General features: G+C 41.6%; 2 protein-coding genes across 9 annotated transcripts in view; both read right to left on the bottom strand.

Moving 5' to 3' along the window:
- Window positions 1-13,000, bottom strand: part of PDGFA (platelet derived growth factor subunit A) — a 120,183-nt gene that overhangs the window by 105,272 nt on the left and 1,911 nt on the right. For all 7 annotated transcript variants that reach the window (XR_010885835.1, XR_010885834.1, XM_067306408.1 and 4 more), the window contains exons 3-4: window positions 5,648-5,752; window positions 3,293-3,480 (exon numbers count right to left, since the gene is read on the bottom strand). Coding sequence is in view for 5 of the 7 variants with exons in the window: in XM_067306408.1 (XP_067162509.1) it covers window positions 3,293-3,480; window positions 5,648-5,752 (293 nt within the window). In the remaining 2 variants the exon portion in view is untranslated. The remainder of the gene's footprint in view (window positions 1-3,292; window positions 3,481-5,647; window positions 5,753-13,000) is intronic.
- The window catches only part of PRKAR1B (protein kinase cAMP-dependent type I regulatory subunit beta), a 164,654-nt gene that overhangs the window by 21,310 nt on the left and 130,344 nt on the right, over window positions 1-13,000 (bottom strand). The window lies entirely within an intron of this gene.

Genomic DNA, 13,000 nt, shown 5'->3' on the forward strand with positions numbered 1-13,000 from the left:
ATGATTGCTGAGGAGTAGCTTTTCAATCTTTTCCTTCCTTTCCAGCTCATTTTCTCTCAGTATTTCCCTCCTATTTACTTACTGTAGGAATATCCTATGTTAAATATCCCCAAATCAGCTCAACATAGACTATTCAGAAATGGTAAAAACTGGTATGACTATGGCCCAAGGCCAAGCAGAAGGTAGAACAGAGGTAGATAGAATGATTTAGCTCTTTCTTCTCAGTTTGGAAATAAATATTGCTGCCAACAACCATAACACTCAGCCTGGCTATTCAAAAACTGCAGTACAGACATGATTTGCTCCATAATATTAACTATTTTCTGCTGCCTTGATCGAAAACGCACAGAACATTCTGTTCAACATTATGAGAAACCTCTTGGAAAGACTCAGGTCAGAACCCCCCCCCCCCCCCCCAACAAACGAATGGTCTAGCACTTGGTAAAGATAAATACTCGATCTCACTGTGTAGAAGCAACCAAAACTATGAATGTTACTGATATGTTTTTGCAGAGGGGAGAGGAAATGTATCTGTAAGTGAAACCAACACTCCTACTCACCAGGCCATGTCACTGTTTCTCTCTCACAAGGAGAGAAATGCAATACCTTCCTTCCTATCACAGAGCAATTCCCAACCAGCTGATTTATTTCAATCAGGTTTTTGTAATGCTGTACAGGCACAGCTTGCTGAATACAGATTTCTTTAGGACCAGGAGGCTGTATCCTCATGGGCTTACAGTGCTACAGTGCAGGGAAACCTATGTTTTACGAATCTACCCCATGAAGAGGAACCTCAGAAGTCCCATTTTAGGGGAGCTGTGTCACCAGCACCACTGGGTTGGGGGCCTCCCTAGAACTACAGTTGCACAGGTACACCAGCACCTGACCAAGGCTCAGCGAAGGCAAGTAAGGGCATCCCCCAAGGATGCCTTTGAATCAGGTCCCCAAGAAAGGAATGCCCCAATAAAGCACCTTCGCTGCTCCCGCCACACTGGAACAGCTGTCTCTCTTAACCTTGACCACAATGGCCCTCAGTAAGACAAAGAAAACATCCTCTGCTTTAGCCTCTTAGATGATGCAAACCCACTTGCTGACCTTTCTGGGTGAACATTTTTCTAGTGTGAATGGGCCAGCTATGATCTCACTACCTTGTCAATGAAGAGGAAGTGGGGAAAGCCTTTTCAATGTTGAATCAAAAGAGGGCTTTTATGCAGTCTGACATCAGGGGAAAACACAAGACGGCTTTCCAACCGCATTGCAGGAACTGCCCAGAAGGCTCTCCAAAACCGCTCCCCCTACCTTTCCAGCGACCCTCGCTCTGGGCCAGCTAGTTAATGGCATGAGCAGACATTCAGCTCTGAACGTAAGATTGGCAAAAGGCTCATAAAACCATCAATTATATCAAAGTTACAAGAGGATCTGACTCTGGAGGGCATAAATATGGATTCTGTTCAGAGATTTCTGGTGTGACAGTGGGGTCAGCCTACAACCTTTACAATGAACATCCTGTTCCTGCTTGACCTCTTGTCCTTTTTTTCCCTTCTACTTAATGACTCTTTGGAGCAGTCTTGGAGCTTGGAAAAAAAAAAAAAGTCCTCCAAAGCTGGCTGATGTATACTGATATTGCTGGTGGCAATATATTTTACACAGCCACAAAAAGCAGCTGCTCAGCTGAGCCTACTTTTAGCTTGCGCCCTATTAAAATGAATGCAAATCTAAAAGTGCTAAAACTGTATCAGCGGACTGAATGAGAAACTGAGATTTCAGCACAGCAATGCGCTGGGGAAGCAGCCCCAGTAATGATGTCCTGCAAAGCTGCTGCCAGTAGCTGAGTTTGCAACTAGGCTTTTAGGGTGCGCTTGGAGTGCCCTGACAGCAGGGGACTGCCACAGCTAAGCCTCTCTCTCTCTCTCCCCTGTCACTGCAGGGGTAGGTAGCAAGCACAGAGCCGCTCTGTGGTACACAATCCCAGGCGGCAAGTTCACAATACACAGGATAACTCTTTGCTGGGCATCTCCAGCTGCTTTGTATGTATTAGCTGCTACACAAAAGTAATTGGAAGCACTATCAAACACACAGGTAACAGCACTATATATTATAATTCTGGTTCAGGAGGCACTTCCCTGTGAAGCTCCTATTCTAAATGGTTTACAGCCGTAATGCATCAACTTCCCCAGTTTGTTCTCAGCCCTCAGTTAATTAAACTGATCCCAGTTTTTCCCTCATTTTTAATTGTTTCTGCAAAGTGTACCAAAGAAATGGTGGCAAGCGAATGTAAAGGATAATTATTTTTGGAAAGACGGAGGAAATGTGTTCAGATGTTTCTCCAGCTTATTTGAGTGTGAAAATGCTTTTCAGACATTCAGAAAAGGAAAAAAAAAAGTCCTGCTCAGATGTGTGCCTGTGTGCATGAGAAACAATGAACTGGCTTAGATGTCACACTTTGCATTTAGAACATACAGTGCTACACGGGTTAACAACACCTTTCTTAATAAGAAATCCATTGCAAGTAGAGCGATCAGTGTGTTGTGCTGGGCAATTTTATGTTCAAGAATGTTATTTTTTTAAATAAATTCTGCTCTTAAAATACTCAAAGCAACATGAATTCACAGGTTTAACAATATAAATGGTTAGTGTAAGTCTAATCTCCTGCACACAGATGTAAATCAACATTACTTGTTTAAACATTGATAAAAATTAGAACACAGTGAGGCCCAACGAACATAAGAAATATTTCACGTAATATTTACTGGAAAATTGCAACAGAGAGAAATGGATTTTTTCTAATGATTAAATACAGCATGAAGCCGTTGAGTCTTCTATCCCTGGGGTAAGATAATTTGAAACACATTTTTTCAGATCAAAAGTGTTGTGTTGTCAAATATAAAAGCCCAATTTAGGCTGCATAATATTTAATTAAGAAAACAGCATTCCATACTGTGATTTATTTTTTTTTTTAGTCCAATGCCCCTTGAGTCATTTTATCTCCTTAACTTCAAGATCTGTTCTGTGCGAGATCATGGGAAACACAGAATCAACTTTATTTTCATTACAGAAGAAGGAAACCTAAAGGGAATCCTATGAGAATCAAATCCAAACCAAACATTTTCCAATAATCATGTAATTTGAAAAGGCCATCTGCTCCCTCACCATGGAGAGGAGCATTGTATCTAATCCACTTGCTATGAGGATGGATAATAAAGATCAGGTGACACAGGACAGCCATATGAATACCTGAAGTTCTTATACTTAAGAGAAGCCTCTTAGGGTCCCGCAGTCACTATTTGCTCACCTTGACACTTCTGTGATGTATCCGTGATGGCTGGCATTTCACGCTGCTGGTGTTGCAACAGCCTGTGCAACGTTTCACTTCCACGCAGGGTGGCCATATCAGGAAGTTGGCAGAGGTGGGATCAATCTGACTCCGAGGTATCTCGTATATAACCGTCCGTGTTTTGCAGACAGCCGGGATGGCTTCTTCTGCAAGCAGAAGAAATTCACACTTCCAGGTGAACAGCTGCTCTCACCTCAGAGCACCCAGATACTTTACACCACCAATTTATGACTGGCATCCTTAGCTGGGGTTTTGAGACAGTGTTCTCAGCTCCCATTGCTTACTCATAAGTGAGTGCTGAGTGCTCTTTGCCTGCCATTAACCCCTGTGTGCTACCCAGAGAGGAGCCTGAGTCACTCCAAAAGTCCCTGCCCTAAAATGAGGGTTTATAATGGTCTGAGTCCCAACATAGCTCGGAGCACACACCGTCAGATAAGACAGCGCTGGCTCTTTAGAATTGACAGCAAGCCAGGGGCTTCTCCAAATTAGACGATCCTCCAATACGGCTTCATAGCCACTGCTCAACAGCAGCTGTTATTTTACAATATTGGGGCTATCATTGCATATATATACTGTCACACAAATGTGCAACACATTGCAAATACCACCACAGAAGTTGCACTGAGAATATTTATCTCACACCCAAATTGGCTGAGCTGGGAAACCACCTGCGGCAGCTTGAAATTTCTGAGTTCTGGGTTTCCACTTCCCCAACCTTAACATCCCTGTATCAGGGAGCTGGCTCCATCCACCATCCCAAATGGCAACTGCTATTCTTTCTCAATGAAATTATCAAAGCTTTGTACACGTTGGGTTTTATTTGATTTGTTATTTTTCGAATGAGGCAAAATCACAAGAGTAGCATGACTAAAGAGCTTGCAATGTAGTTTTTAGTTAAACCAATATTCTGCTGGGCTCAGGTAAGGTGAGCCTGTAGACAGCCGTTCCAGCCACATGAGGATCAGAAAGAATAGCTGTGTGCTGCTGCAGTGCATGATGCTGACATGAAAAATCCAAACCATTTATCTTTTTCAGCCGAGGGACTGCCCAAGAAGTAAAACTGATTAATTCAAGGGAAGAACAGTCCGGAAAATAATAGCAATAACAAGGACAACTTGTTCAATAAGTTCTCTGAAGGTGGCTTGGATTTTTTGCCTTTCAGTGGAAGCAGTGATAGCTTTGGGGTAGATGGGGCAGGGAACTGGGGCACTGCCTGCACTTCTTCAGCAACTTCTGACATATAAGAAATTGAGGCCTGGCCTGAGCCTGTAACATGAAAATCGAGGCTTGGCTTTGGAAGAGAGACATTTTGGTGGGCTAAACAGAGTAGAAATTCTTCTTCTCAGTCCCCAACACTGAACTCAAGAAAATTAGAGGATCCAATACTGCAAGCTAGTTGACAGCTCCTACAAGTTATTGAGCATATCCTGTTCCCACTGACTTTTATGGGGAGGCATTCAACACCTTGCAGAGTAAGGTGCCAAGTGCAGCAGACTGTTTCAGAACCGCTGTTCTCTAGAGGCATTCAGTGTGACGAGTGCACTTGCCAACTCACACTGCAAATCCATGCTGACAGCACGCTGTGCTATATACGTCATACAATCGTAGCTTAAAGTTAAAATATATTGACTCTGAATTACCTATAACAGGTAAGAATATGGATATTTTCTGCAGACGAGTGGAATGGTAAAAGGGTCAGATCTAATCAGATGAACAAGCACTGCATACAAATCCTGTTCTAAAATTCATTAACATCTCTTTAATTTTATATTTGGGCTTTGTTGGATCATCATCATTAGTGTTTTTTAAGAAAAAAAATCCCTTGTAAACATGCCTGGTACCCTATTAAAGATGGAAATCAATGCCCCAGCACTTCCGTCAATCGCTTTTAATTTTTTGGATAAACTGTTTTTTTTCTTTTAAATAAAGAGTCAAGCTGTTTCCTTTTGTACAGCTTCTGTACTGAAAACTCCACCAACTGTTGATGTTTTTTAAAGCACACTGCTGTAGTTGTTCCCCACACTATGAATTATACATTGAATATCACAGCATTTTCTAACCAAAGTCTAACTTTCTAACATGCTGCAACAAGAAAGTGAATGTAAAGAATTTGTGCTTGCCTGTCTCCTATGGACATCCTCCAGAAGACAGCTTCTCAGGCAACGGCTCATTTTGTGCACACAAAAAGGCACAAACTAGAAATGGCCTTTTTCCTTTGTGCATGTTGCATTTTTCCAGTGAAATGTCCTGCTTGGCTGACCAAAAGCACCCCCTCTGTTTTTACTCTCTATGTACAAATAGCTTGTTTCTTACCAATGCTTCTTTTTCTGCGAATGGGCACAGGACGATTCTCTTGCACATGTTTAGCAGAATGAACACTGTAAGATCTCAAGTTTGTTTCTGAAACATCATCATACCCTAAAACAGGAAACAAAATATTAAACCTCAGCTATGTTACAAGCGTGACTGTCACTTCAGTGCTGTTCCATACATATAAATGTGTTGTTCATATGCACAGGACCAAATTCTGCTGTAATTAATCTAAAGTAACTCCTGTCAGTGCAATTGCAAGGGCATAAGGCAGAGAAGACATTAACATTTAATGTCATGTATAAGCATGCACAATTTAACTCTAATATCCGTTTTACTGAAAGCTCCCAGAAACAGTGCCTACTCTGTGACACAGAACCATATCTCAAGTAAGACAGTTGCATTTTCACATGAAAGGCATAATAAAACCTTTCTTACTGGAAAGGTATAGAAATAACAACAACAATATAGCACTTAAAATGTTTCTTAGAAGAAGTTTCTTGAAGTTCTGGCACGAGACTACAGTACAAAATACAGTATTACACACCAAACAGCAACAATGCTGCTTCTGTAAATTTTCTCTTGCCTGCTTTTAAGGACAATACTAGGACAGAATCAAAAGCGAAAAGTAACTAGCATGGCTTTCCTTTTAGCCTCTCTGTTGCAGAACAAATCCCCTGTGAAGTATCCTAACCTTTGGAGGGGCATCTGAAGCTACTGCAAACTCTGGGACCGCATCCAGGCTTGTCTTGTTCCCTAAATAAGCCTACCACATGGGTTAAAGGGCCATGAGAAAAAGCAAAGATGGAAAACTTGGCATTTCATTTATCATAGAAAACAACAAAATAACTGCTCCAACTATTTGGTTTTGTTAAGTGAAGCAGTCCAGGTCGTGTCCCCTGCAGTGGGGTTCTGAAAGCAACAGCACAATCTGCAGACGGGATCAGGAAGACAGAAGCAAATTGGGCACCGCATATAGATTCCAGCACAGCTAAACTCTGATTTTTAGCACGCTGCTGCTTGGAGTCCCCTCTGTAACATCACTGGAGGGTTTCAAGATTACACTGCTGGCTCCAAAGCAAGCTGTGATATACACTAAAAAATGTAAATGATTATTACACAATAATTACCCTGTCCACATGCTACCAACATCCCATAGTCCTCGATCGCACTGCTTTTAACGCCGCCATTCTCCCTGCTTCTGGTATGCACAGTTCAGAATATGCCCAGGTGACTCTGGAACTTTTAAGCTCAGCTTTGTTAGTAACACAAATTATATGGGACTGCTCTGCAAACCAACCACCTCCTTTCCTCCTCGCTCCAAGAAAACCTGCCCAAAAGAGCATGCAACCGGTGAAATAACCTCCAGAGCCTGGTAAGATATAAGGGCAATGCTATCTTCAGCACCTCAGAAGAGCTCTGTGCCTTAAGGTGTATCTTTGCTCTTTGGAAAATGGTATTATAGGTAGCTAAGAGAAGATGAAATGGGAGATCCAAGAGACAGTGCCAGGCACACCCACTGGTCCATCCTGCCTATTTTTCTCATCAGTAGAACAGATTCGTGTCTGAAATAAGTGAGTGTGAAATCCAGCGTCTCAACTCACCCCCATAAGCGGGCTCCTACTACCTATGTAGAATGCTTGTTTCCCATTGATTTCCATGGGAAATTTGGAACCTAACTGCTTAGCTGACTATGGGCCTTATTTGCAGTTCTCAATCCTGTAACGTTTGAACACAGCAATGACTAATGGATTTTATTCCTGCTTTTATTGTACCCCATGCTCCAGAAAACTGATCAGTGGGGTAAATAAGATGGCTTGTCTGAGATCTTGCACGAAGTCTGTATCTGAGCTGAGGTCCGGAGCCAGGCCTCCTGCATCCCCTTCCGATGGCACCAGGCCATCCACCTGACCCCAAATGGTGTCATGCAAAATGAGAATCCGTTCAGATGTTCTTCCAGCCCTCTTCCGCTTCCTAATGCTCAGCCACCCAGCACCTTAATACCAACCTCCCTTTTGGCAAGCTCAAGTTGTCGCAACCCCTCCCTCATTTTCAGGCAATGAAGTGATGCTCAAAAGAAAGCAGCACAAGTTTTGCTCCGTGTAAGACCCAAGCTAGGCTCAGAGCAAGAAGCATCTCTGTCTGCATGCAAACAGTGTTAAAAAAAAAGATTAAATGTAAAACTAATGCCTTTAATCCTAGCTGCTTGGCGGGCACAGCCATCTTGCTGAAAAGAGAAACCACCAATGATGCCAGCTGTACGGCAGGCCTGAGCCACAGGTTCTAATCCTGTATTCAACCCACTGGCATAGCTCCCTTTTAACATGACTGATTTCATGCTGTCTTGTTTAAAGAAACTGGTAAGACCAAAGGAATAGTATGATCAGCTAACCAATATGTTAAGCCATGTGCTTATATATAACTGCTCAACTTAGCCGCAATTAGCCATATTCTATCATCATGTTTATAAAGCAAAGTGACATGTCGAGGAGCATGTGTTGCTTATAAGACAATTTCTAAGGTGAAGAAGGTCTCTGGCTCATACTGTATTTTGCTGTCTCGCTACATATCTTAGGCATGTATATTATTTCATAGGTTCATGTCCTGTTGCAGATGGGGATTTCTTAGGTTAAAAAAAGAGATCTACACAGCTAGCACAGCAGACTGCAAAACAAGTTCCAGTGAAACCTCAATGCATTATGCAACACAAATTGTATTTTTTCTGTTGCCAAAGCATTGATTTTTTTTTTTTTAATAAACATCACTACAGAGCACGTGGTTGCTGTCAGACAACTGCTAAAATGCTGAGGGCACTTGGTCTCTCCTTGATCCCCACAGGTATGTGGAAGTAATTCCATTTCCCACTAAAGTCATTGGAAAAATCATTGCACTTAAAGGAGCTTGAAGTCAACAGGAGTCTTGCCCAAGCAGGGCTGCAAAATCAGAAAGTCAGCTTTGCAACCCCACTTCACTCTGGATGTGTGGCCAGAAGACTTTTTTTTTTTTTAATTAGTTCAAACAATGATGCTACAATAATTACAACTTGCTCTCTCTAGTCTGACTTTAAAGAAGCCCGATACCTAACTTATGATCTGGCAACAGTATTCCCCAACGAAGCATGTCAGAATTTGCATCAATTTCCTCAATATACTGACTATGAGCCTGAAGTTGCAGGATGAGTCCTTTCAGTGCTTAGCAAGGAAAATGGGAGTTTATGGGTGCTTAGCACCTTACAAAAAGAGGCTTGAAGCAGAAAGCTTAGAAACGGGTGGTTCTTAGTTTAGAAATTGAACATTGCTTGTCACTAAGTGAAGATGGAGGATGCTGCACTGAGCCAGATTAATGCAGCTCTCTCTTAACATTTTAATAATAAAAAAATGCTTTCATGGCAGCTGATCAAGAAATTTCTCTGTAATCTTTTCTTTACTGACAACATTTCAATGATGGGTAGAAAAACTCTCACAATTAGCCTTGGTCAATCCATTAATGTAGCTGAAATTGTTCTTTTTTGTCAGATTGGCATTTTTCCACTAGGTCAAGGAGTAGCTAATATATAAATCGCACAGTTCCTGTGACATTCTGCCAATATGATTACTGTTCTCCTAAATAAGCATGTGGAAAGCATCCTAAGACTACTGTTATTTTATATTTATTGTTTTGTATTTCCACATTGCCATCTCCTTCCCAAACAACTGTTATGTGTGAGGTACAATCCTAAATATATGCAATCTTAGCACATACCCTTCTACATGTCACTTTGATATACCTCCAAAAAGTACAGGTCCAAAACTTCTAGTACCAACGGCAACAGCTTGGGAAATTCTCATTATCTCTTTTTTCAGGAATTCAGTGTAAGGTACAATAAACCGAAATGGTCTGTCTTACAAATCGGTCCTAGAGCCAGAAAGCCCAAGGCAACGTCAATCTGTCTGTTTGATCTTCTTTCTGGCTGATGCAAAATATGCCCTTCTGACATCCAAATGCAGAGATAGATGTCATTAAGTTTCAACTTTGATCTATTAAAGGAAATATAAGTAGCAGCCTGCAAGATCCTGTTTTGTTTAGTTTTTTTCCCCTTTACCTAGACATTATCAACCAACTGTAAAGAAGGAGTATTCTCTATATGTGTCTCGGGGAAACCCAAGACACATGGTAGATGCCCGCCTCTCATAAAGTTTCAGGGATACAGAAGAGGTTAACACGTTGTATCATAACGTCTTTGATTTGAGCCCCACACCAAAAAAACCCACTAAGTCAACAGCAGATTTTTCTAATGGATTGAGCTCTTGGATGCAATGATCTAACACTTTCCATAAAGGTATACTGTTAACTTAGAACGTATCTCCGCTTAACAAAAGCTGCCCTGCTAGTTCTTAATCACAGGCTATTAAATTCACATGGCCTAAGGTGACCCTGCGGTTGATGGCCTTAAACCATGCAATGAAGCACACTCAGCCCTGCACTTCCCCACGCAGGGAGACGACTGGGGAAAGTCTGTTCCCAGCGGGAGGCAAACATAACAGGTGATGAAATGAACTCCACCTCCCACAGGACAGATGGGAGAGGTGAAGCACGAGGAGAAAAAACCACACTGCTAAGCCAGGGAGAACTTCACAGGCGGAATAAAGGAAATGCCCCCGTTTCGGTGATTTAGGCTGTTAGTAGTAAAACTGTGTACTCTGCACGCTACAGCTGCCTACTTCCTGGGACCATGCACGCTTTCTATTTTAAACAGGGTCAGATTCAGCTCTCCGTCACGCCAATGAAACTCCATTGCTGACTATGGACTCCAATCGCAGCACATTTAACATAAGACCCTGTTTCTCATTTAAACGGAGAATTTTCATGTTGCCTTCACTGGGATTTCGCTTGGATCGGACATGCAGCACTGGGCTCGGACAAATTGGCCTGGATTTTCTTTATTGAAAACAATGATAAGCTCCATGTTGGGTAGTGTTTTTCTTTAAGTAATATGCCAGATGGTCTGGGGGTGTGGTTTCTAATTTTATGAAGGGGGTTATCAGTCATCTCTGCGCTACAATATAGCGACCAAATCTGTCAGAATACAAGAAAAACCTGCCCACTCTGACTTACAGAACTTACTTTTCCAATTAAAAATATATACTTTGCATTGCAGGATAGAAACTGACTGTTCTTCCTTCATTTTCCACAGATTCTGCCTTGTTACTTGAGAATATCAGACATTTTCTGCATGCATGCCTGATCCTGCAAACTCTTCCCCTACAAGATCATTCTTAATTCTTGGGTCCACCCACTGAGTTTAAACAGGGCTACTCACATGCAAAAGGACTGGCAACATCCTGCACTAAACAAGGGGAAAAATAATCATTGGAATGTTTTTATTCCAATCCTCAGTTTAAATCAGTATATGCTACAAAACAGAAATATATCTACTGTACAAGCCCTCACTAAACTAACCCTTTTCTAAATGCAATTACAGCTGTAAAAAAATACCTTTCAGAAATACCATCTTGCCAGCGATAACTGCAAAACATTTGAGTTCTTAATCTGAGCTAATATTAAATATAGAAAACAGGCCCAATCCTGTTTACTAAAGAAAACATGGTAATTTTAATGTTCGATTAGTCACACTGATAAGCCCTTCCTCAGAATTACTCATGACAGTAAAGACTGCAAGACTGTGCCCAGAAAACACAAATCCGGGTAGTAAAACCCAGCTACTCTCCAGGAAGATCCAGTCTTGCCGGCACAGCTCAAATAAGACGCAGCATGCTTGGAGAGGGAGCGCTCACAAGCAAGAACAGGGTGAAAGGCAGACTACTTCGTTTTTATTTTTTAATATTGTTTTGAGTCCATGTCTTAAGGCATTACTATTTCATGTTGAAATAGTAAAATATTTATGTGTCTTGTTTCTCTAATGGTTTCTAAACTGATGAATTGCAGGAGAAGAGCAAAATGAAACAGTAAACTTGTGGCTGACCTCCTCAATGTTTGGTCATGCATCCTCGGGTTAGTATTTGCCATGAGGTAAATAATTACTTTCTGAAATAAATGTCTCTGATCTGCTGCATCCACTAATTTATTCAGTTCCCGCCGTTGCTCCACTCGTCTGCTCGATTCTCTTGCAATGGAGCCATGTGAACTTTTGCTCTCCTTGCAAGTGGTATTTAAAAATGAAGCATGTGCTTGTTACACTGGAGGATTTGAAAAATAATATATTCTGGTAGCTACAGAATACTGCCTGAAAGGCAGAAGAAACACGCACTATTTTAAAATCCTAGCTCTCAGGTCCAGCCCTCCTGCAACAACAGCCAAGCCTTTCACTGAGTTCACTGGGAAAAAGATTTTAGCAGTGGTGCACTTGTCTGGTCCAAAACAGTCTCGAGTGGGGAAATATGTATTGCATACCCCTTCGCTGTTGTGAAAGCTTCTTTAATTGCAATGATAAGCAATAATGATGAAGTACTGCTCTCCAAAAATATTAAACCAATGCCAACAAATCTGGTAATTAGCAATTAGCCTCTATGGTAAAGTGTTGTGCAAGAGAGAAATATTCCCATTTCCAGTGTAATGGGAAACTGCTTACTCCCTAATCACATGAAAATTGAAAGCTCTGTCTGTAAAACATGTTCCTAGTGCATTACTGCTCATTAATAGAGCACTACACAAAAATCAGTGAGTTAAACTCTAGAAGGATCCTGCAACACTGAATGAAGGTGATTGAACCTGGCACAGACTTTACAAAAATACACAGCATATGGTTTAAAAGGAGATGGCCCCGTACCAACGCAAGCAAGAACTCATTCATTTTTCTCCATGTTTGTTCTTCAGAAAGATGCAGGTTTCCCTTGGGCACATCAAAGGTGCCGGGTTTATTCTCTCTCAGCTAAGAAGAAATCACCAAGACCAAAGTGCATCAAGTGAAACCAAACGATAAGAAACCCAGCTATACAGTGCTCCTGGATCTGATTTACTGCTGCAACGATTTGTTTGAACTGCACGTTCTCACTACACCCATTTGCATGCCTAATGATGCAGAAAATAACCCTGCGCTATTTTCTTTTGGAAAAAGTGTATTTTTAAGGGTAAGCTTCATAGGCAGGTTCCTGTTTAAAATCAGTATGGACGGTTTATTTTCCTTTTAATAAAGCCCAGCTCTTGAAGAGACATTACTTCATTCATAAATATTGTTTCAAATATTTTAAATGCCTCTAGGACAGTAGTTTAAAGATAACAGGGCGATGCAAGCGCAGCAGCTAAACCCTATGGAAATTCTTCTCCGCTGAGCAACGCAGAGGTCCCGAAAGCCAGCGAGTCGCCAGGTCTCTCTCCACCCTCAGCGCCCCGAAGTTTCAATTCCCCGTCGGCCCCTTG

Source organism: Apteryx mantelli, chromosome 16, assembly GCF_036417845.1.
Source record: "Apteryx mantelli isolate bAptMan1 chromosome 16, bAptMan1.hap1, whole genome shotgun sequence".
NCBI classification, from domain to species: Eukaryota; Metazoa; Chordata; class Aves; order Apterygiformes; family Apterygidae; genus Apteryx; species Apteryx mantelli.